This window comes from Octopus bimaculoides, chromosome Z (genome assembly GCF_046866305.1).
Source record: "Octopus bimaculoides isolate indiv1 chromosome Z, ASM4686630v1, whole genome shotgun sequence".
NCBI lineage: Eukaryota > Metazoa > Mollusca > Cephalopoda > Octopoda > Octopodidae > Octopus > Octopus bimaculoides.
In genome coordinates, this window is record NC_142944.1 from 19,160,330 (window position 1) to 19,186,722 (window position 26,393).

General features: G+C 37.6%; 2 protein-coding genes across 3 annotated transcripts in view; both read right to left on the reverse strand.

Annotated features, from left to right (window-relative positions):
• Positions 1-26,393, reverse strand: part of LOC106881858 (eIF-2-alpha kinase GCN2) — a 114,279-nt gene that overhangs the window by 24,206 nt on the left and 63,680 nt on the right. For both annotated transcript variants that reach the window (XM_089365517.1, XM_089365518.1), the window contains 6 exons: positions 16,443-16,591; positions 15,262-15,328; positions 10,087-10,206; positions 5,624-5,773; positions 3,060-3,140; positions 2,035-2,184 (listed from right to left, as the gene is read on the reverse strand). In XM_089365517.1, coding sequence (XP_089221643.1) covers positions 2,035-2,184; positions 3,060-3,140; positions 5,624-5,773; positions 10,087-10,206; positions 15,262-15,328; positions 16,443-16,591 — 717 coding nt within the window. The remainder of the gene's footprint in view (positions 1-2,034; positions 2,185-3,059; positions 3,141-5,623; positions 5,774-10,086; positions 10,207-15,261; positions 15,329-16,442; positions 16,592-26,393) is intronic.
• LOC149132153 (uncharacterized) lies at positions 6,434-8,935 on the reverse strand. Its single transcript, XM_089365516.1, has one exon. The coding sequence runs from the start codon at positions 8,135-8,137 to the stop codon at positions 7,166-7,168; it is 972 nt and encodes a 323-aa protein (XP_089221642.1). The 5' UTR covers positions 8,138-8,935; the 3' UTR covers positions 6,434-7,165.

The following is a 26,393-nucleotide window of genomic DNA, read 5'->3' on the forward strand; positions in this document are numbered from 1 at the left end:
TAAAGGAATAATTGAGAGGAGGAGGAGGAGGGGGAGGAGGAGGAGGGGAGGAGGAGGAGGGGAGGAGGAGGAGGAGGAGGAGGGGGAGGGGAGGAGGAGGGGGAGGAGGAGGAGGAGGAGGGGGGAACAGTCATTTAACGTCCATTTTCCATGCTGGCATGGATTGTATGGTTTGACAGGGGGCTGGCTAGGCAGAAGACTGCACCAGATTTCACTGTCTGTTTTGGCAGGCTTTTTACAAATGGGAAGCCCTTCTTAACATCAACCACCTTACAGAGTGGCCTGAGTGCTTTCGTGAAAGCAAAACAGAGGAGATATGGAATAAAAAAATAAAATATAAAAGTGTTGTTTGTTAAATTAAGAGTAGATTTGAAAATACACCACTAAAAAGATTGTAAAAGGTTGATAGTAACATTGAGACTATAGTCTCTTTCTATCACCTTTCAACAAAAATATATATTAGGAACAGTAGAACAGAGGCAGGTGTGAATAATTAACAACATAATAGAATAAGTTTTATTTTGGTGATGCTTTGCTTTACAAAACCTGTATGATTCAGCCTGGTAGCCGTTGGTTAACTTGTAATCAGCATCTGAGGATTAAGAGCTTTGTTGAGGCATCCCAGTGGAGCAAGTTGTTGTCACATCGAAGGCATTGTACTAAAGAGGCTTAGAAAATGTGCGAAGCGCTTTAAGTACTGGTTTACTAAGCATGCGCACTCGAGGGGCTTCCGGGAAGGCAAGTCCCTTGCGCATGCATAGATTGTACTTCCTTAATGGCAGCCATAATTTCGCGCCACTACAAGATAAAACTTTTTAAAAAGATAAATAGTGCTGGACAGTATGGTTAAGAAGCTTGCTTCTGAACAATGGGGTTTTGGGTTCAGTCCTAGTGCACAGCACCTTGGGCAAGTGTCTTCTATTATAGCTGCAGGTCAACCAAAGCCTTAAGAGTGGATTTGGTAGACAAGAACTGAAAGACGCGTGTGTGTGTGTGCGTGCGTGTTTATAAGCACCTTTCTCTAGACATTACATGATGGTTGTAAGTAAGCATCACTGTCATACATGTGAAGTTGTTGCTCCCAGTCTTTCATGAAAAATATGTTTGAGCATAGGGAAATATTACTTTACTTGGAAACAGGTGGAGTTTAGTGATAAGAAGGGTATCCGGCCTTAGAAAATCCAACCTCAACAAATTCTGTCTAACTCATGCAAACATGAAAATTAAATGGACATTAAAGGATGATAATGCTAATAGAAGCAATGTAGGACAGAACCCCAACTGGACAAAACCCGCTAAATTAAAGTGTAAAATAGGACAAAATTCTCCTCAGTTATATTTTTTCTGTTTTTGAACTTTAATACCATGAAATATCATTTAAAATTAGAAGAAAAAATATAATTTAAGTAATTTATTACTAGAATAATCATGAAAAATATAATCTTTCATTGTGTTGGTTCACTTCACATGATTATTGCTTTGTCCACATGAGTACCATAATTCCCCATGTATAGGTAAAAACATATCTTCCTAAAAAAAAAACTATCAGTGTAATGGAAGACCAATACTACAACCAGCTGCTAAGGAAAGAATGCAGACAGGTAAGGATAAAGAGAAACATTGACTCGTTTCCATGAATAATCCACTTTAGAAATTATGGTACTCAGGTAGACATAACAATGATCATGTGGAGAGAACCAACACAAAGAAAGATGGTAATATTTTTTTTGATCGCTTCAGTAATAAGTTACTCACATTTATTCTTCTAATTTTGATGGTATTAAATGTGTTAAAGTTCAAAAACAGAAAAAATATAACTGAAGGAGTTTGTCCTATATTGCACTTTAACTCGGGAAGTTTTGTCCTAGGGGGTTTGTCTGGACCCCTAATGGAAGTACCTTGAGAGCTCCTTTTAAATGATTTTTTTTCTCTGCATTCACAACCAATAGAAAGAAAAGAAACAAAGATCTCATAGCATACTTTAGAACTTAGATAAAAAATAAAAGCAAAAAAAACAAACTATTAATGACTTACTAATTGGGCATAATTTCCCCCACTTGCAATGGTGTGTTGGATAAAACGTTTCTTTCCATTTGGAGCTTCTATGTAATACTTTAATTTCATTTGGAAAAATATTCCAGAAAAATGATATGCTTTTTGTAAGCAACCTAACTGAAATTTTAACTGGAAAAAAAAAATGAAATGAAGAAATTTAATTTATTTTTAAATTAATGATTTTTACAACATAAATAATTTTTAAAATATTAAAGATTTTAATGATTATTACAGTGTTATAATTTTTATGACTGAAATTGTTTTATATTGATATGAAATATTAAATATAAAATTGATTTTGTTGCAATAGTTTAAAAACTCATTCATAATTACAAACTATTCATTTAATCATTGCTCATTTAAAAATTTATTTCACAAAACGTTTAAACTTATTAATGTGTTAAATATATTAATCTTTATTAATATTCTATTTCTTTTATTTGTTTCAGTGCTCCATGCTGGAGCACCACCATAAGGGGTTTTAGTCAAACAAATCAACCCCAGGGCTATTCTTTGTAAGCCTAGTACTTATTCTATCGATCTCTTCAGCTAATTACAGAAACATAAACATGCTAACATCATTTGTCAAGCGATGGTGGAGAGACAAATACAGACACAAACACAAATATATATATAATATATATATATATATATATATATATATATATATATATATATATACACACATACACACACACATATACAACAGGCTTCTTTCAGTTTCTGTCTACCAAATCCATTCACAAGGCTTTGGTCAGCCCGAGGCTATAGTAGAAGACACTTGCCCAAGGTGCCATGCAGTCGGACTGAACCTGGAACCGTGTGGTTGGGAAGCAAGCTTCTTACCACACAGCCATGCCTGTGCCTATATTGAAGAAATTATTTTATCACACTAACATATAATTGTGAAAGAAAGAATCCATCTAAACTAACCAAATAATTTCTTGCTATTCTTAGCAATAAACATCTTACAGTAATATTTATAAAGATGATAAATTACTTACTGTACTTGTTATTCCAAACATTTCACAATATTGCAAGACCTTTTCCAGTTGATCGATTCCTTTGTGTGCAAGATCTGATATCTTCAATGGTTGTTTTATTTACATTGAAATGAAAAATATATAAATTAGAATACTTTCAAAATAGCAACAATAATAATTTCAATATAGTTTTAAGCTGTCATTGTTGTGGAGCAGCACAAGTTAGTTTGGCTTCTGCAGATTCCAATGACATGGAGACAGTAGACCAAATGCCAAGATTTTATAGGAACAGGTTGACATGTTTATCAATTGGGAACAAGCTTCAACACACGATCAGTGTTCAAACTGTGTTGTTCCACTCTTCAGTGAGAACATGCCAAATTCAAAAATTTAGTACTTAAAAATATGTGACTCTCATTTGACTGATAGCTATTTAAAGAAAATTTGGCCTTTAGACTGAATAAATTATGTAAAAAAAAAAGGAAATGTTCATGTTTAATGTATGCTTAAATTATCCAAGATATCTAAATCCTACACAGTAGTCAAAAAGGCTAAAATATTTATCTCATTCTTTATAAGTATTTTTTACTTTGCTAATTCCCCATGAAAATTTTTAAATATCTTTCAAAGCATTGCAAATGACCTCCACTGGCACCATGCCCAAAGGCATATTTTCTCACAGAAAGAGGACCAGAAATGCTTAAACCAACAACCTTCTATGATTACTTCTCCATATTTGTATCTATGATTATACGCAATATACATTTTGCCTGCCTTCAGCTGTTATAGTTAGAAATACATTCAAATCAAAGCTTCAGACTCCTGAAGTAGTTAGTACTATAACCTATTGAAGAAATTATAATACTGCTGAGGCTATTATTGGTGGTGCTACATCTGAGAATGTTGATTTCTTTTGACCAAGTCCATGAACCTATTTGTAATGAAACTGGTGTAAGAAAGTCAGAGCAATCTTTGTTCACGTTACTGTTAAAAACCATACTGAGTAACCTTAACTGTTTAGCAAATAAACCAGTCATGTCTGACCCAAATATTCTACCTGTTTTATGTTCAAACCAGCCAGATCTGACCTCTTATACTCACCCTACAAAGTCATTGTAAAAATATACAATCACATCATCAAAATCTCAAAGCTATGAGACAAGGCATGATTAATTCAAAACGATGCAAATAAATAAGCATTACATTTGACAGAATAACCTGAATGCTAAAAGGGTAAAAAGAATTCTAAAGCAGAGACAATAAATGAAAGAAAAGGAAATGAAACTTTGCACCAATTCTTTTCTGAAAAAAATTCTTGCATTGGATCACATCCTATGCAAGAATCAGCATAAACAGATTCTGGAAATGCAAAAGGTCGCTATTGAAAATGACCCAATATATGTTTTTATTTCAACCTATCTCAGAATAATGAGTATTCTTAGCATTCATTGCACTCTCACACAGCTCTTTCATCACTATCATTGTTTCCTCTATCACTCAAACTTCTCACTCTGTGAAGAAGTGGACAAGCAAGCATGTCATGATGAGAACATGGTACTTCTCTAGTGCTGGTGTCATGAAAAATACATTAAACACACTCTTTAATGTGTATACATTCATATGTGTGTGTGTATGTGTGTGTGATATGATGTTGTGTTCAACCCACATCAGCAAGGAAAAAATGAACATAAAGCAACAATGATGTTTGTAATGTGTATATATGATTATTAGCAACGGAAGCAGTATTAGTATCAAAAGGCATTCTTTATATCCAACTTAACATGGATGTTCTTGTTAGAATGCCAAATACAACAGTATCAACTTTGAAAGGACAGTATTGGCTTTGATAGGTCTCATGCAGGTGCATGGAGCATAAAAACACAGGCATAAATCGCAACAGACAAGAATTGTCTGTTCTGGGTGCCAGAACTGCCAGATCACATGATTTTAGTCTACTGGACTTCCTCAGCAGGAATCTTGTGCCTGTAAACCAGCCAAACCCACTGCCATGATATATAGAATATCGATGTCTTTTCAGACACAGACATTGCAAATAGTCAGCAGGCTTCTTATGTACACATAACAGGATTCGTTCAGTTTCCATCTAGCAAATCCACTTACAAGGCTTTGATCAGCCCAGGGCTATTGCAGAAGACACTTGCTCAAGGTACAACACACACACACACCACATCAATAAAATAATATTGCCACAGGAAGTGAGGTTTCAAATGTTTTCTTCAACTCAACCTTTCAGTTTCTTTGCCAAATTCTCTGCTTCCTTCACCTCCATTACTCCCTAAATTCAGAAGCAAGTCTGTTACTAACTTCTCACTAGATTGTTTATTACATTTAGATCAAAGAAACAATAACAGAGCAAGATGGACATTCTATCACTTCTGGTGTCTAACCTGTCATTTTTCTCACTCCTCAGTCGTTCTGTCCGAATTTATATCTCTCTCACTGCCTCTCTCTTTCTCTCTCTCTAATAACATCTCCTCTGGTATTTAACAAAAAGCAAAAAGGCATACAGAAAAACACACATTTAATTTGACAAAATAAGAATGTCAAAAAGGTTTTTTCTTTACCTTTCTTGATGACTTTAGTAAAAATTCCAGAGACTTTTTAATATTTTCTAATGGTTCTTCTTTATTTAGTAATTTCAGGGAAAAATCTATATTATGGTCAGCTACATGAAATGATTTCAGTATATTCCTCATACTTTTTTTATTATCACCCTACAAAATAAAATAAAATAAACCTGTAATTAAAAAAATTTGTTTTGCACAGTTTTATCATTAAATTAGAAAGTTAAACTTTCAGCGAAAAAAACAGTTAATAATACTTGTAACTACTTGTGTACCATTGCATTGTATTCCCACCTTTCTCAGATCTACAACAGACTTTAAAATTTCTCACAGCATAGTAAACTTTTACCTATGCATACATCTCTCCTACAAGTCCTACCTAGTCTTGCATAACATCTCAGTATCATGCATTCTGAGCAAACAACTTCTGCAGAATTACATCTGCTTGAAACTCCTCACTTCTTTATTCCATCTTATCAGACATTAATCCCCTTTTCCTTAGACTTGGAAGGTTACATGTATTGTAATACCAAACATTTCCTCACATGGACATAAAAACCACTTAAGCATTAATGATATATAAAATCTGTCTGCAGGTTTCTGAGGTCATAGTTTATTTGAATTTCCAAGGCATTTATATTTTTTTTCTCTTTGTTTTTCTCCTTATTTTGTTCTGTGTTCCTTTCAGTTGAAGAGCGTAGCTCGAAACGTCAAAGACTTTCTCTATTCCCGAGCGTTAAACTAATACATCCATTTGTTGTTTACACCACCTGTCTTCATCTGTTGTTTTATTCGTAAATTCTCCCATATATATATATATATATATATATATATATATATATATACGACGGGCTTCTTTCAGTTTCTGTCTACCAAATCCACTCACAAGGTTTTGGTCGGCCCAAGGCTATAGTAGAAGACACTTGCCCAAGGTGCCACGCAGTGGGACTGAACCTGGAACCATGTGGTTCGTAAGCAAGCTACTTTATTTCATTTCAATTTGCCATAAAGGCAGTACACAGAGAGTAGCTACGGGCTGGACAAAAACATTAATGAGATGAAATGGATGATAAATATGATGGTATAATGAGAGAAGGCAAAAGCCGCCCGCCGAACTTTGCTTCTCTATAACACTGTTCTTTATAAAATTAAATTTTCACATTGAGGCTATGAACCTCGTACATAAAAAGTCATAAATTAAGGCATTTGCCTCTTACGATTTTTCATTACACAATATGAGGCACTCGTCCTCTTAGGTTTTTTCGCCCAATATAGCCTTCGCTTCTCTCAAGCAAAACGATGGGTCTGGGTCGGGCCACTTTTCAATACTGAATTCGCCGAGGGGGAAGGAATTCACCAACGCACTTAAGTGCCTACTCGACACGACCGCCGCAGACACCTGCGGAGGCCAGTCCGGATCCTTAGTACAGTTGAGGACTCCCTCTCTCTGACGCTTCCTTTTATTCACAAATTTCTGCAGGGCCCCTCCCTTTTGGAATAGGATTAGCCGATCCTTTTCCTCACAGGGTGAGCCCACAGCTTCTACTGTTGGCGGCACAATTCCCGCCAACCTGCTTTCCTCCATTGGGGGCACAATTCCCACCAACGGAGTGTCGGGACACGCCGATGGTACACTATCGAGCACCGGCCGTGCCTCGTTCTTTTTTTCTTTTTCTTTGGGGCCACTGGAGTAGGGCGTACTTCCGCCTTTGCTGGAAGGTCCTCCTCCTCCCCCACGATTTTCGGTGGCCAACCATTGTTGCCCACCTTCTTCCTTTTTTTTTCTTTTTTCGAGGAGGTTTCCACCTCCTCGACTTCCTGCGTCTCTCCCTCCACTGGGGGAGCGGGGGTAACAACATTTGTTAACTGTTCCAAGACCTTACTCTGGTCCTGGGGACAGTCTTTCTTGATATGACCGGGCTTCGGACACCGGTGGCACTTGGGTTTACGTCCCTCAAGAATTACCGGATATTTCTGGCCGGCCATCCTCAAAAAATCCGGAAATACCAGATCCCTGGCTGATTGGGTCCACAGGGTCAAAACCGCTTTTGCCCCAACCCAATCAGCTGTAGGTAACAGTTTCACATTTAAGAGCTTGGCTCCACTGCCCCCCAGCCCCCGTCGGATAGTATCCTCTATCCAATCAGGTTCTATACCGGGTGGCAGCCCACAGATCCAAGCCCTAGTTAATTTCTTCCCACAGTATGTGGGAAGAAACAGAATTTTTCCCCCTTCTAAGGGCTGGCTCGCAAACTTGCGAGCCACCTCAGGGGTGTCAAATAGCAACCAAACCGTCGCGTATTTTACACCCCTTGCCATAAACTTAATAGTTGGCAGATATTCTGCTAACTCTTTTTCAATTTCCACTTTGGGAAAGACCGTAATGGTGTCGAGTAACCTAGCGTAGGTCCGCAACACCACCGTTCTTTCCCTGAAATCATTTAACCACTTCTTGGGTGGGATAATCTCCCACTCCACAGCAGTGGCCTTATTTTTCTTTATGTTCTCTGCCATGATAAAAATGTCCACATAGAAATTAAACAACGAAAAATTTTAAAACCATGCAAAAAGAGAAACCAGTTGAAAAAAGCGGAAGAAATAAAATAAACAGTTTGTACTAAAAACAGTTCATAAAAGAAGGAGAAAGGAAATACAACAGTTCAGAAAGAATAAATAAAATATAAAGTTCCAGGCAGAATAACAAATTTTCAGGCCACAACGGTACTCCAGCCCGATTTGATCCCGGCTCCGCTGCAATCGTCACTTTGCTTGTAAAAATTAAATCGTTTGTGTCGTTCCACATGGTGTAGTTCAAAGCAAAAGGAAGACTTTTCTTCAAATTTATTAGCTTTCAAAACTTGGTTTGAAAACAATAAATTCCTTTTCTTTTTTAAACAAAGTTCACAATATTTATTTGTAGTTTTCAAATCATGATTTGAAGACAACAAACTTTTACAAATTGAGTTCACAATTTTTGGAGGAGCGATACCTCCAAAACACTCTTCTCACCGCTAAGTGAGACTTTAAGCACAACCACAGGGAGACAAATGCGTGGAATTCAGTGGAGATTTCTTGTTCGACATAAAAATAAACATGAGCAACAAACCCCCACTAAATCCCAACAACACAAAAGTCTTATCTGTAGTTGTACGTCAAAAATTCACGACGCTGGCATTCAGCGACGTGAAGCCAGAGCGACAATAAACATGTCCTTTCGGTAAGCAAGCTACTTACCACACAGCCACTCCTGTGCCTATCTTTTTACCTCTGAGCCCCTTTCATTCCTATTTTACTCTACTGGACTCCAACAGCTAATTGATGTTTTAATAAAATCCAATTATATTTTTATAATTAAATATTATTAGGAACTGTATTAAAAAAATTGTTGAAATGTTTTGTGTATTGTAAAAATATAATCAATATTCTTTTCTACTCTAGGCACAAGGCCCAAAATTTTTGGGGAGGGGGCCAGTCAATTACATCGACCCCAGCACGCAACTGGTACTTAATTTATTAACCCCGAAAGGATGAAAGGCAAAGTCAACCTCAGTGGAATTTGAACTCAGAAAATACCGCTAAGCATTTCACCCAGCATGCTAACGTTTCTGCCAGCTCACCGCCTTTAACATTTGGATGTAAAGTATACATTGTTTTCTACTCTAGGCACAAGGCCTGAAATTTTTAGTGAGGAGCCAGTCGATTAGATCAACCCCAGTACGCAAATGATACTTAATTTATCGACCCCAAAAGGATGAAAGGCACAGTTGGCCTCAGTGGAATTTGAACTCAGACCATAAAGATAGATGAAATACCGCTAAGCATTTTGCCCAGTGTGCTAACGTTTCTACCAGCTTGCCTTAGAAGTATAATCAATATCATTGCAGATAAATTTTAACAAAATCCTATGTGGACGCCCCAGTTGTGAACCACTGTCCTAATCCTTCAACAACTAGCATAAAGCCACCTCCCTCTCTACTAAGTCAAGGGGTTTTGATGTTTGTCTTTTAACTTACATGGTGATCTCAATGGTGCCAGTGTCATGAAAAAAAAGTACCCTGGACACTCTTCAAGGTTGTTAATGTTAGGTGTCATGCAGTGGGACTGAACCCAAGATCACATGGTTGGGAAGAAGGGCTTCTTAAACATGTCTTACAGTAGGAAGATCTGGCTGCTTTTAGCAGTTCAATGTCTATGTTGAAGCTCCTTCACTGGCTTGAGTTGATATATTGTGAGTTAGATACAATGAAAGATGCTGCATTACAGGTATTTATAAAGAAAGACATTAAAACAATATAAAAATGATGATGATGATGATGATGATGGTGGTGGTGGTGGTGGTGGTGGTGGTGGTGGTGGTTGTGATGATGATGATGGTGATGACGATGATGATGGTGATGATGATGATGGTGATGATGATGATGATGATGAAGTCAATGACAACAACAATAGTTTGACAATCCTACCTGTTTTTCAACCATCTTGAAAAATTCTCTGTGTTGTTCTTCCTCTATGTTACAGTGAAGTAAAAATGATCGAAGAAGTAACGCATGGTTTACAATGAATGTACAGTTCTTTTCCTGTTGCTAGATTAAAAAGATAAAGTAATAAATATCGCATAAACATTTAAAACTTCTTTTCAATGGTACAAACCTCACTTTCTTTCTTTTATCTTTTACTTTTTTCAGTCATTAGACTGCAGCTATGCAGGGGCACCACCTTAAAAGATTTTCCATTGAACGAATTGAATTCAGTACTTATTTTATGTTTCTGACTCGGTGCTTGTTCTATTGGTCTCTTTTGCTGAACTACTAAGTAACAGGGATGTAAACACACCAACACTGCTTGTCATGTTGTGGTGGGTTACAAACACAGACATAAAGACACATACATACCTATACATTATATGTGTGTGTGTGTATGTATATATATATATATATATATATATATATATATATATATATATATATATATATGGAGACCTCTTTTCATTTTCCATCGACCAAATGCACTCACAAGGCTTTGGTAAGCTTAAGGCTATAGTAGAAGACACATGCCCAAGGTGCCATGCAGCGAGACTAAACCTGGAACCATGTGGTTAGGAAGCAAACCTTTTACCACACAGCCATGATGTACCTATGTGAGGACATATATTTAATATATTCCACTAAACAACAAGATCTCTGAAAAGGGGATAATAAACTCAAAACCAGGAAAAAATTTGAACATAAAACTTGATACAATAATACATTCATTCTCAAAGTAAATAACATTGTCTGTCTGATTTATTGAGAGGATGTAAGCAAATAATAAGAGAAAGGGAAACATCAGGAAGAAAAGGCAATTAGAACAATGAGGCAGTGATGCAAAAAGACCCAATAATCTAAATGATCAAGGGGTCTTGGCACTGGAGACGGTGGGGATTTATCTCCCCTGCTAGTGATATAAACAAGAATGCATTTTGCACCAAATGCTAATATGGGAGTTTCTCTCGTGGTTATTTTTGCAGTATAGTTTGTTCCTACAGAACATCCACATTTAAGTGAAGATATCATTGGTATTGATATTGCCTCTGTTGTTAATATATATATTTTTTAACAAGCTCAATGGCTAATCACGACACCAGTGCATGTACTGGCATGGAGATGAATTGCTGTTGTCTCTAGCAGTCTCGCATCCATCATCGATAAGACCAGGGAAGGTCAAAACTGTGTGATCTGCTAGTCTTGGTGCTGGAGGTCGTGGGGATTTATCTCCCCTGCTAGTGATATAAACGAGAATGCATTTTGCACTAAAAGACAATATGAGAGTTTCTCTCGTGGTATCTATCACAGTATAGTTTGTTCTAACAGAATATCCATGTTTAAGTGGGGATAAATATTATTGCTCTGGTTATAGAATTCCAAACTTACCAAAATGATGAAATTTGAACACAAATTTTAAGATAGAGCCTGTAATTCTACCCTTACAAAAATAATAATTTCAAAAAGCTAAAATCATGATATATATATTTTTTTTTTTGTTTCAGTCATTTACCAAGGTAAACACATAAATGTGAAACAGGGTTGGAAAAAATAGTACTCAAATACCAGAAGTAGAGTAATATGCTTTATTATTATTAAAGCTGCAAAAACAACACAAAAAAAAACTGCTACTCAGAGTTTCATGTTCCTGTTCGTTGGACACTAAACTGTCCGATGAACGGAAACATGAAACTCCGAATAGCAGTTTATTGTGATATTTTTGTGATGCAAATTCATTAGAAGGGACTTGGTTTTGGGGTAGATCGGTTCAGACCGTTTGCAAGTATGATGCAGAGTGAATGCAGATCTGTTGTTAGCAACAGCATCAAAACGAGGGAAGCAGATAGAAGAGAGCTTCATTTGATCCAATGCATTCAACAAGGACAGATGACGAGATGGGAGGAACATGTTGTTGAGAGGAAAATAAGATATGGAGGTAAACCACATCTCGGCTAAGTTTTGTGATTCAGTCATCCTATGATGTTTTGCCATTACCTGCAAATCTAGTAAGATGGAACGTCTCAGAGAATGATATATGCAAATGTGGAAAGGTCGGAACACTGAAATATATTCTTTCCAACTGTTCATTAGCATTGAACAGGTATACATGGGGACACAACCTGGTCCTTAAGGTTATCTTCAATGCTATAAAGAACCAAATTGATCTCAACAACAGTGAAAACAAAACGTTGAAAGTACCAACTAAAGATTTCATTATCTTCGCGCACTCAGGACAGCGGATCCGTTTCAAGAAGAACAACAAACTTCCTGTGAGTGATGAAAAGTGGAACGGCTATTGGGAGGTCACTGCAGATTTACCAGGGTGCCAGGGAGTCTTTCCCATCCCAGTTACAAAAAAACTGGACATTTTAATGTGGTGTGAATCTAGTTGAGTTAACAGTTCTTCATGAAGATAACATGGATGCCACTTGGGTTCGAAAGATTGACCGTTATATAAACCTTCTCAAGGAATGTGCATACACAGGCTGGAAAGCGGAGCATTTTCCAATCGAAGTCATATGTAGGGTGTCTGTTGGACACAGTGTGAGACAACTGTTGTTATCGTTAGACCTAACTCATTGTAAAGTAAATACCACCATGACCAATATCCAAACTACAGTGGTAAAGGCTAGTCACTGGATTTGGTTATAAAAGAGATGATGAGCGAAGGCTAGAGGAATATTGAGCTTTATTTGATAACCAGTTGATCTAGCAAGTGGGGCCTCATATCAGTGAGATTGGTGTACATTGATGCCATCGAGAGGTAAGCCCCGAAACAACACCCATTCTCTCCTGATGACCCCATACACTTGCTGGCTTCCAGTGTGCAGAGTTCTCAACTGGTAGTACTTGCATGTGCAAGTTGTTTGCAAAACGTCATTGCAGCTTTAATAATAATAAAGTATATATATATATTTCGTATGTGTATTTCGTGTGCAAGATTCTTGATGTGGATACGTGTGTTGAAATAAATGGAAGTGGAGAGACAAGTTACTGAAAAGATTGCAAGAGTGCAATGAAATAATTTAACAAAAAACTATATAAATTAATAAAGGACTGAACCAGTGCGTGTGTTTATTACCGGCATAATGCCTCTCCCAAGGTTTAATTATATATATATATATATATATATATATATATATATATATATATATATAAACTGAGAATGTGAATCTGTCTGACTGTCTGTATTTGTGCATCACTAAAACTCAAGAACTATCCAACCGATTTCATTCAAATTTTACATTAATATTCTTAATATTCTTTTCTACTCCAGGCACAAGGCCCAAAATTTTAGGGGAGGGGACCAGTCGATTAGATTGACTTCAGTGCATATACTGGAACTTAATTTATTGACCCTGAAAGGATGAAAAGCAAAGTTAACCTCGGCAGAATTTGAACTCAGAACATAAATATTGCTAAGCATTTTGCCTGGCGAGCTAACATCTCTGCCAGTTTGTTGCCTTTCATACTTAATATAAACTAATAGCTAACACACATGGCTACATTGCCAAGAAATTTACTTCACAACTTTGATTTTATTGTGATTTTGGATTTGATCCTACTGTGCAGCATTCAGTTGACTATAGCTCCAGGTCAACCAAAGCCATATTAGTAAAAATTGGTAGAGAAGAAATAGTGTGGAAATATGTGAGAAGAACTATTCTTGTTTTTTGGTGGGCAGTTTAACATCACCACCTTTGATGCCTTTAGCAGAATCAATTTTGTTTCAAGCATTCAGGCCGCATCTCCCTCCAATCTAAGGATAACTCCTTCATTTTATATATCTCCAGTCTTGAAACTCTGGAAAGTGTCATGGAAACCCCTTCTTCTTGACCAGTGCTATGCAAATTTTTTCCACTTGTGGTACACTTATATTCATTGCAAAATTCAGCAGCATACCTGAACTAAAAATATAACTAAAAGTATAGGGAAAAGAAATTATATTCAGCTTATACTGTGGCACACCTAGCATCGTCTCATGGCACACCAGTGACATACCGGTTTTGGAGCACTGTTCTAGACTACAATTTTAAAAAAACTGAGCTTACCAGTCTAAGAAATACCTATGACAATCATAGGTATGATATCATGATATCTCTTCAAATGATTAAAAAAAATATATAAACAGACATAGGCATGGTTCAGTCCAAGTGCATGGCACACCTTCAGCAAGTGTCTTCTACTATAGCCTCAAACCAACCAAAGCCTTGTGAGTGGATTTGGTAGACAGAAACTGAAAGAAGCCTGCTGAATATATATATGTGTGTTTGTGTATTTGTGTTTATCTTCCACCATTGCCTGACAACCAGTTTTGGTATTGTTTTATCCTTTTATTCTTTTAATTGTTTAATTGTTTAATATATGTTTAATTGTGGCCATGCTGGAGCACAGCCTTAGAGTCAACCCTGGACTTATTCTTTGAAAGCCTAATACTTATTCTATCAGTCTCTTTTGCCAAAATGCTAAGTTATGGAGACATAAACACACCAGCATCGGTTGTCAAGTTATGGCAGGGGGACAAACACAGACACACACACACACACACAAATAAATACATACATATATATATATACAATGGGCTTCTTTCAGTTTCCATCTGCCAAATCCACTCACAAGGCTTTGATCAGCCCAAGGCTATAGTAGAAGACACTTGCCCAAGGTGCCACACAGTGGGACTGGACCCGGAACCACGTCGCTGAGAAGCAAGCTTCTTACCACATAGCCATGCCTGCACCTATGTTTACTTTTCTTTAACTTAGCAGTTTGGCAAAAGATATCTACAGAATAAGCACCAGGCTTAAGAAACAGTAAGTACTGGGTTTGATCTGTTAGACTAAATCTTTCAAGGCAGTGCCCCAGTATGGTTACAGCCCAATGACTAAAACAAGTAAAAAGAAGAATAAAACACCCCAATCATCCAACACTTTCTCCTTTTATCATGGATGGATCTCTCCATTATGATATCACTTATCGCTCTTCAAACATGCACACGCATATTTTTACCACTCAGTTTTTGGTTTATGTTAGATACCAATTTTTTCTGTTTTGTTATGGTTTACATACACATACATACATACAAATGCATAAAACGTTGTAAAATAATAATGAACTTACACGTAATATAGGAAATTTACTTATCACATTTTGAAGAATATATAATAGTTCTCCTTCAGGAAAAGAACTGAAATTGAAAAAAAAAAAAAAATTTAAAGGTGGTGGTGGTGGTAGTGATGACAATGATATTCAGAATGGTGATAGTTGCATATATAAACAAATTTGTATACATAACTACAAGAATAATCATAATTGTTTATATAAACAGATACATAGATACAGATATAGAAGTCCGCGTACATGCAGGGCCAGTGCTAGGAAATGTGGGACCCAATTGTTGGTGGGGCCTTCTACTCTACAAAGTTGAAGACCCTTCAAGGCAGTACTCCAGCATGGCCCTTAATCATAGTCCAATGACAGAAATGTGCAGAAGATAAACTTAACAATGGCCATGCCTCACATCATAATAACAACTCTTGATAACAAATGCACATCAAACAAATGCTTTCATTAAACAAGACAAGAATACAAATATAAAGTATATACAGTCCATCTAGACCAGAGATTCTCAACCATTTTTTTATCTATGGACTCCTTTGATTACTATTTTATTCTGGTGGATCCACATAGCCATTCTATGTTTAAAAACTAGTTTTATAGAAACTTCTTTCAAAATTCCTATTTTTGTTTTTCACATGTTCACTTGTATAAGTTTGCAATAGCACTCTCTGAGAAAATGTGTTTCAGTAGCTGGAAACATTGAACTATGTAAAACATTAAAGAAGGAAACCTAGCTGTTTCTTGCAATAAATATATCAGAAGCAAAATTATATCATGGACCCTTAAAATACTACTGTGGATCCCCAATTTACTACTTTGCTTGCAATGACCCCCAGGGGTTATATTTGTTTCAAACACCTGAAGAAATCACTGCACTCACAAGCTACTTGTACCCAACACTGCCTAATCTCCAGAATCTGGAAACTGAGCAATTTTAAATTCCACTAAAAGTCTGAGTGAAGTAGCATCATTATTCTATGCACAGCCTGAAAAACTTTAGAATTAGCCTTGATAACACTAATCCTCACATGCCCCTCTCCAAACACAACATGCCTTTAGACACCATATACTTAAGTATCACACTACTCACAAACTGTACTGAAAAAAACAAAGTTAAAATCTCACATGTGCATCATTCTAACTACCCAAGAAGAAAGACTTGGGAATAAATCAGACCTTACCTTTCCTTTGAAGGTGTTACAATATCTACACTGCATTCAATAACTTCTTTAGGTTGTAACCCAGGTAACTTTACATGGAAGACTCTGTCAATATTATAACACTTCAAATTTTGAATGCGTTTACGTTTCACGTATCTAGCAAAGGGAACCTTAGAAAATAAAATAATTGAAGAAAGTTACTGAGAATTATTCATCTAGTGATGTTTTGCCAAAACTACAGAACAGAAAATGTAAAATGTACAGAGTATGTAGAGTGAAATATACAGCCTAATGGAACTTGTTTCATTCCTGAAAGAACGTTAATGTAAAGCAGAAGATAATCATGTTTCAATGCCAGCATCAGCTCCATCATTAACTGTTATTATCATTAATTGTATTAGCAAAACATCAGATTTAGTTAAATGTTTGCTTTTCCCATGCTAGCTGATTAACTAAAAAGCTACTATTCAAGAAACATAACTAAGTACACTACCATGACATGACATAGCTGCCTTTTCTTTTTCTTTACTTTTTTTTTAAGTGTCTACCTTAATCGTTTAACATTCAAATTACTTTGTCAAATGTAATGTTGATTTATTCACATTTAAAAAAAAAAAAAATTAATCATGTATTATCTTGTGGCTTCAAGATTTTAAAGATGGGATTGTTTATTTTTAGATTAACATTGTAGGGTAAGTGTAAGAGGCTGGATCTGGCCAGTTTCAACATAAAAAAGATAGAATATTTGAGCTGGTTGTGGCTGATTTAACCCTTTAGCATTCAGATTATACTGTCAAATGTAATGCTTATTTATTCACATTGTTTTGAATTAATCACATATTATCTTGTAGCTTTGAGATTTTGAAGATGTGATTGTAGAATAAGTGTGAGAGACAGGATCCAGTCAGTTTCAACAAAAACACAGTTAGAATATTTGGGCTGGATATGGCTGTTTTAAATGCCAAAGGGATAATAGTTCTGCAAAGTATATTTTTCAATAGGAATATATTTCTGCTCTTGGTATTTTTTGAAAGAATTGCTTGAAATTACTGATCATCATCTTGAAATAGTTCTTTTAACATTGTTATTTAGGGGTGAATGGTTTGAACTGGTCTTAGATTTTTGAATAGCAAGAACAATACTTTTATTTTTTTTTAAGAACGTCTTTTATTATTTACAGAATCCACTTTTTATCACAAGTAACAATATGGTTGAGAAATGGATCAGTCTGGTTACAGAGAAGAAGCAACGAGCAAATTTCATATCTGTGCATTTTCTGATTTTCATTCAAATCATGTGATACCCATTTGTTGAGCTTTCTTGATTTTCTGATCACATGCAAATGGTTGCAAGCAGTTTTCTGGCTAACTTGAAGTTCTTGAGTGGTTTTACGTGGATCTTTCTCAATGACGGTCTTTAATTGACCGTCATCGATGACAGATGGGTATTCACTATGCTCACAATCTTTAAGACTCAGGTCTCCACTGAAAAGTCGTTTAAACCATTTTCAAGCTGACCACTCACTGGTCATTTCGTCACCAAACATTTCATTGATATCACGAGCAGTTTCAGCTGCTTTACATTCTTTTCTGAAGCTGAATAGCAAAATTGCTCAAATATTGCGCTTTGACAGATAATTGTAACAACGGTGAAAAAAACATCAATGTTAATTTATTGATGCATTTGAGCAAGTCTGTCTGTATTATCAGATAATTGCAAAAAAATTTGTTTAAAACAAATTCAAAACTCTGCAAAAATCCAGCACAAATTCTTCATGGTTCAAAACGCTGCTTACTTTTCACTGACTTTGATATATTCTTTTATTTGTTTCAGTCATTTGACTTATTCTATCACTCTCTTTTGCCAGACTGCTAAGTTACATGGATGTAAACACACCAGCATCGGTTGTCAAGCGATGTTGTGGGGACAAACATTGACACACAAACATATACATACATACATATATATATATGTATACGATGGGCTTCTTTCAGTTTCCATCTACTAAATTCACTCACAAAGCTTTGGTCACCTCGAGGCAAGAGTAGAAGACACTTGCCTAAGGTGCCATGCAGTGGGACTGAACCTAGAACCAAGTGGTTGCTAAGAAAGCTACTTACCACACAGCCACTCCTGCACCTCTCTCTCTCTATATATATATATATATATATCTATATATATATATATATATATATATATATATATATATATATATATCATTAATAAATAAATGCCCACTTATGTGTACCTTTCCTTCATTGGACACTAAACTGCGCTTGCAAAGACCTGTTGAGGCAAGTGAAATCGAAATCGAACCAAATTCAACGACTGGCACCCATGCCAGCCTCTCCTTCATTGGATACTAAACTCAGCTTGCGAAGACCTGTTGGAGCAAGTAAAATCAAAATCGTGATGGCACCTGTACCAGTGGAGCGCTAAGAGCACCGTCCAAGCATGATCATTGCCAGAGCAGCTGTCTGGCTTCTGTGCCAGTGGCACGTAAATAGCCATTTGAGCGTGATCGTTACTAGCGTCACCTTACTTGCACATGAAAAAACATTCGAGCGAAGTCGTTGCCAGTGCCCCTGGACTGGCTCCTGTGCAGGTAGCACGTAAAATACACTATTTTGAGTGTGGTTGTTGCCAGTACCACCTGACTGGCCTTCGTGCTGGTGGTACGTAATAGCACCCACTACACTCTCACACTGGTTGGTGTTCGGAAGGGCATCCAGCTGTAGAAACTCTGCCAAATCAGATTGGAGCCTGGTGTAGCCATCTGGTTTCACCAGTCCTGTCAAATCGTTCAACTCATGCTAGCATGGAAAGTGGATGTTAAACGATGATGATGATGATGATGATGATTATCATTATTATTATTATTAATAATTTTTTATTCTTTTATTTGTTTCTGTCATTTGACTGTGGCCATGCTGGAGCACCGTTTTTAGTTGAACAAACCAACCCCAGAACTTATTCTTTGTAAGCCTAGTACTTATTCTATAAGTCTCTTAGCCAAACTGCTAAGTCACAGTGACGTAAACAAACAAACATCAGTTGTCAAGCAATGGCAGGGGTACAAAGGCAGACAAACACATATACTTATATATATAAATATATATATATATATGACAGGCTTCTTTCAATTTCTATCTACCAAATCCACTCACAAGGCTTTGGTCAGCCCAAGGCTATAGTCGAAGACACTTGCCCAAGGTGCCACAGTGGGACTGAAGCCAGAACTGTGTGGTTGGTAAGCAAGCTACTTACCATACAGCCACACCTGCACCTGTTATTAATATATATATATACAATAAATAAATACATATATATCATTAATAAATGGGCCTCACCGAGGCGATGACTACTGACCGAGACCTTTGGAAATGTGCTGTGCGTGAGAAGACCCGGCAAGCCAAGTGAGATCGTTGCCAGTGCCCCTGGACTGGCTCTTGTGCGGGTGGCACATAAGATGTACCATCCTGAGCGTGACCGTTGCCAGTACTGCCTGACTGGCCTCGTAGGGTTTTCGAGCGAGATCGTTGCCAGTGCCCCTGGACTGGCTCTTGTGCGGGTGGCACATAAAAGACACCATTTCGAGCGTGGCCGTTTTCGTGCGGGTGACATGTAAAAGCACCCACTACACTCTCTGAGTGGTTGGCGTTAGGAAGGGCATCCAGCTGTAGAAACTCTGCCAAATTAGATTGGAGCCTGGTGTTGCCATCCGGTTGCACCAGTCCTCAGTCAAATCGTCCAACCCATGCTAGCATGGAAAGCGGACGTTAAACGATGATGATGATGATGATGATGATGATGATATATATATATATATATATATATACATATCATTAATAAATATATATATGCAAATGGTTTTGTTATATGGTGCTGAGTTTTACAGTCCTGTAAATAATAATAATGGTATTTATACAAGCTTAAGGCTTATAGCAATCACCATGCAATGATTAAGGAAAATAGTCTAATAATGGGGCATATAAGACCTCAACAGAAAGAAGTAGGCTTTCCCATCTGCATGGGATTTGAACCCTTTGAGACTCACATGGATGGGAAATGGGAAAACCTACTTTTTTCTGTCAAGGGCTCATATGTCCTATTATTAGACTATTTTTTTTAGTCATTGCACAGTAATTGGTATAAGCTTTAAGCTTATATAAATACCATTATTATAATTTACAGGATATATATATATATATATATATATATATATATATATATATATATATACTCTTTTACTCTCTCTTAACCCTTTTACTTGGTTGTCATTTGACTGTGGCCATCTTGGATCACCACCTTTAGTTGAACCACTCGCTCCAGGACTTATTGTTTGTAAGCCTAGTACTTATTCTATCAGTCTGTTTTGCTGAACCACTAGGTTACAGAGATTTAAACACACCAGCATCGGTTGTCAAGTGATGGTGGGGTAACATACATACACACACACACACACACACACATATATATATATATATATATATACATGTATATATGGTGGGCTTCTTTCAGTTTCCACTTGCAAGGCTTTGGTCAGCCCGAGGCTATAGTAGAAGGCACTTGCCACAGAAGTTACAAAGCTCTACATGCAGGAAAAACATCTAAAATATCTCTGATTAGAAATTCTTCAGACAGAGAATTAAACAGATTATAGAAAATTTTTCCAAAGGAAAATTCACCATAAAAAATTTCATTTTAAATGACTCATCACATTTTTTTTAATGTCTGATGTTGATAAAAACTTGCCTATTTAATGCTTTTATAAAACCTGTTATCATTTATTTTTGTTAGTTTGAGATATACACCTTATCATTGTCCATATAGTACCTTACAACAAATTTTCCTGTACAGTAAAATTTCTCACAAGTTTTCTATACATGAGTAATACAAAATTTACAGTTCAATGAAGCCTTTATATATAGTTAGTAATCAAGAGTCCTATAGATAGTTGGAGGGGAGAAGAAATAACAAAACTAGTAATATAGAAAAGAGAGTAATATAGAAAAGAGATTGACGTAATAAGTGTACACACATACACATTTATGTTTATGTATGTATATCAAGCATTGGGCCTCACAGCAGCAACTGCTACCTATGTCAGTGGCACATAAAAAATACCTGTCAAGCATTGGGCCTCACAGAGACAATGTGGCTATGCTAGTGTCCTGTAACTGGCACCTGTGCCGGTGGCATGTAAAATGCACCTTTTGACTGTTGGACCTCATGTAGGCAATGTTGCCTATGCCAGTGTCACGTAACTGGCACCTGTACTGGTGGCATGTAAAAAGCATCCTTCATGTGTTGACTTCATGGAGGCAATGACTAGTGACTGAGACCTTTGGCAGTATGCCATGCTTGAGAACACCCATCAAGCCAAGTAAAATCTTAGTCGTGGCAGATATTGGTGTCATGCAAATGGCACCTGTGCTGGTGGCATGTAAAAGCACCCATTACACTCTTGGAGTGGTTGACATTATGAAGGGCATCTAGGTGTAGAAACCATGCCAAATCAGACTGGGGTCTGCTGCAGCCTGGTCAAACTGTCCGACTCATGCCAGCATGGACAACGGACGCTAGAAGATGATGATGATGATGATGATGATGATGAAGACGCAGATATATATAGATATACACACACGTATATGTACATTTAAATAGATACACACATACACACACACTTATATTCAAATACATATGAACATAAACACATATATGCACATACACATATTTATCTATTTATATATGTGTGTGTGTATATATAACATATTCATACACATACATATGAAACAGTAGTTGTACCCAATGCCAGTGTCGCATAAGTGGCACCCTGCTGGTGGCACAAAAAGAGCACCCTTCAAACATTGGGCCTCATGGAGGTAGTGACAAGTGACGTGCTTAAGAAGACCCATCACACCAAGTGAGATTGTAGTCATGGCCAATGCTGGTGTTACATAACTAATACATAAAATGCACGCACTACACTCTTGGAGTGGTTGGCATTAGAAAGGACATCCAGCCATAAAAACCATGCCAAATTAGACTGGAACCTGGTGTAGCTCTCCAGCTTACCAGTTTTCAGTCAAACCGTCCAATCCATGCCAGCACAGAAAATGGACATTAAATGATGATGATGAAGATGGTGATACATATATACATATATACACAACACACTTGCATATCATCATCATCGTTTAACGTCCGCTTTCCATGCTAGCATGGGTTGGACGATTTGACTGAGGACTGGTGAAACCGGATGGCAACACCAGGCTCCAGTCTGATTTGGCAGAGTTTCTACAGCTGGATGCCCTTCCTAACGCCAACCACTCAGAGAGTGTAGTGGGTGCTTTTACGTGTCACCCGCACGAAAACGGCCACGCTCGAAATGGTGTCTTTTATGTGCCACCCGCACAAGCCAGTCCAGGGGCACTGGCAACGATCTCGCTCGAAAATCCTACAGGAGCCAGTCAGGCGGTACTGGCAACGGCCACGCTCAAAATGGTGCATCTCATGTGCCACCCGCACAAGAACCAGTCCAGGGGCACTGGCAACGATCTTACTTGGCTTGCCGGGTCTTCTCACGCACAGCCCATTTCCAAAGGTCTCGGTCCGTAGTCATCGCCTCGGTGAGGCCCAATGTACGAAGGTCTTGCCTCACCACCTCAGCCCAGGTCTTCCTGGGCCTACCTCTTCCACGGGTTCCCTCAACTGTTAGGGTGTGGCACTTTTTCACGCAGCTATCCTCCTCCATTCTCACCACATGTCCATACCAGCGCAATCGTCTCTCTTGCACGCCACAACTGATGCTTCTAATGTTCAGCTTTTCTCTCAAGATACTTACACTCTGACGGGTATTCACATTGACATTACACATCCAACGGAGCATACTGGCTTCATTCCTTGCGAGCTTACGTATGTCCTCAGCAGTTACAGCCCATGTTTCACTGCCATGTAGCATGGTTGTTCGTACGCATGCGTCATACAGTCTGCCTTTTACTCTGAGTGAGAGTCCCTTTGTCGCCAGCAGGGGTAAGAGCTCTCTAAACTTTGCCCAGGCTATTCTTATTCTAGCAGCTACACTTTCAGCGCACCCACCCCCACTACTAACTTGGTCGCCCAGATAGCGGAAGCTATCGACTACCTCTAGTTTTTCACCCTGGAATGAGATAGAAGTTGTTTCCTGTTTGTTTGCAGTCTTTATTGCACCTGAACATCTGCCACAAACAAAAACTAACTTGCTAGTTAACCTGCCTTTGATGTTGCTGCACCTCTTATGTGTCCATAGCTTGCACCGGGTACATCTTATAGAGTTACTACCTACTCCTTTTCTACATACTGAGCAGGGCCATCTACCTGAAGGGGTTTGTGTTTTATCTACCTTCTTACTTATTAGGATTTTGGTTTTAGCTAGGTTGACTCTAAGGCCCTTCAATTCTAGACCTTGCTTCCACACCTGAAACTTCTCCTCTAGTTCTGATAGTGACTCCGCAATTAGGGCAAGGTCATCAGCATAGAGGAGCTCCCAGGGGCAACCTGTCTTGAACTCCTCTGTGATTGCCTGGAGGACTATGGTAAATAATAGGGGGCTGAGGACGGAACCTTGGTGGACCCCTACCTCTACCCGGAATTCATTGCTGTACTCATTTCCAACCCTCACCTTACTGGCCGCATCTCTGTACATGGCTCGCACAGCTCTCACTAGCCATTCTTCTATCCCAAGTTTCCTCATTGACCACCAGATAAGGGATCGGGGGACCCTGTCAAAGGCTTTCTCCATGTCAACGAAAGCCAGGTACAGAGGTTTATCCTTGGCTAGGTATTTCTCTTGCAACTGTCTCACTAGAAATAAGGCATCAGTAGTGCTTTTACCTGGCACGAACCCAAACTGCATCTCATCTAAATTGATTCGCTCCCTAATTAGTTGGGCTATGACCCTCTCTGTAACTTTCATAACCTGATCTAACAGCTTGATGCCTCTGTAATTATTTGTATCTAAAGCGTCCCCTTTACCTTTGTAGCAGTTGACTATGATGCTGCTACACCAGTCATAGGGTATGACTCCTTCGTGTATCACCTGGTTCGTAATACGGGTGACTAGGCTATAGCCAACACTGCCAGATATTTTGAGCATCTCTGCAGTGATTCCTGATGGGCCGGGGGCTTTCCCGGTCTTCATACTCTTAATTGCTTTATCTACCCTGGTACTATCAACTCGGATAGCTGGTCCCTCTATTGGGTCGACATAAGGCAGGCTCTCTTTCTCCCATTCATTCTCTTTATTAAGCAATCTATCGTAGTGGCATCTCCAGACCTCTTTCTTTGCATCCTCATTTAATGCAAGCGTACCATCATCCATGCGAACACATTTCTCTCCTACAACATCACTATTCTCTCTCCTACACTGTCACATATACAAAATAAGACATGTATTTCTATATACATATAAACACACATATATACACTTATACAAACATATTCACACTTACACACATGTATATTTATATATACACACTCACATATAAACACATAGCTACATAGACACATATATCAACTTATATATGAGCAAACACATATATCTATATACATGCACAAATATATCATACATAATACATTACACATAAATACTGATATATATCATCAAACACATAGAAACACACAATTTATTCAGTGTTATCACAATTTGATAAAACATCGAAAGAGGTATCTATATTTATAGAGCTACTTATACAAGTTAAATATTTATACAGATTTTTCCTTTCCTGAAATGTGTATACATTATTTTGACAGACTCTGTATGTTGTATAAATTTTGTACATTGTTACAAATGTTTATACTTACACATGCACCTATATTAAGATAAAACTACTCTTACGCAGATTAAATAAATGAATCAAAATTTGTGTTAAGATGATACATTTATATAAAATGAATTTCTAACCATGGACACAGAGATACAGTTTAAGAATAACAAAATGTATTTTCTCTCACATACAACGGTCATTAATATATACAAAAAACAATGCAATACTTTAAGCATCTGTATATATAGACACACGAACACACATTTATACTCTCTCTTATACGCATAGGCAGACATGCAAAGGCATATTCCTATAGAAAACATGTGTAATGTTGAATAAATAATACCAAAAATTTTTTCCAATCTTCTGTTTTGATATGTAATTACTCTACAAAAAATATTTTCCAGTATTTTTCAATCTTATGCATACTTCACACAAATATAACACCTACATACAATTTTGAAGTACTGGAATAAGCATGTGCTTCAAGAGGGCACGACTTGGATTATATCTCTATCTACATGCATACACATATAAATATGTAAACATACACACTCACATATACACATATTTATGTAAGTATGTATGTGTTAGTGTATCATCATCAACATTTAATGTCCGTTTTCCATGCTGGCATGAGGCGGATGGCTTGACAGGAACTGGCAATGCTGAAGGCTGCACCAAGTTCCATAGTCTGTTTTGGCCTTTGTTTCTACAGCTGGATGCACTTCCTAGTGCCAACCACTTTACAGAGTGTTTTTTACATGGCACCAGCACCCATACCAATGCTTTTCATGTGATGCCTTTTTAGAATCTCAATTCTGTTGTGGTGGGCAGGTCTTCTTGAGTACAGCAATGTGCTACATATCCCGGTCCTCTGTCATCTCCTTCCTAAGGCTCAGCATTTTCAGATCAGCCTTCAGTACTCCTTACTATGTCTTCCTGGGTCTTCCTCTTCCACAACTTCCCTCCACTTTAAGAGAGAGTGGGGCAGGGTAAGTAAATGAATCTGCCAGTTTTGATGGTGAGGATAGGATTCAGTTGACTGGATTAACTTTTCAGTGAAATTGGTGCGTAAATGGCTGAGCATTCCACAGACATGTGTACCCTTGGCATAATTCACAAACAGAATCAGCATAACAGTGCATCACAAAACTGTATTCGA

Coding starts and splice junctions, on each gene's coding strand:
- LOC149132153 (XM_089365516.1), bottom strand. CDS start 8,137: ATGGCAGAGAACATAAAGAAAAATAAGGCCACTGCTGTGGAGTGGGAG.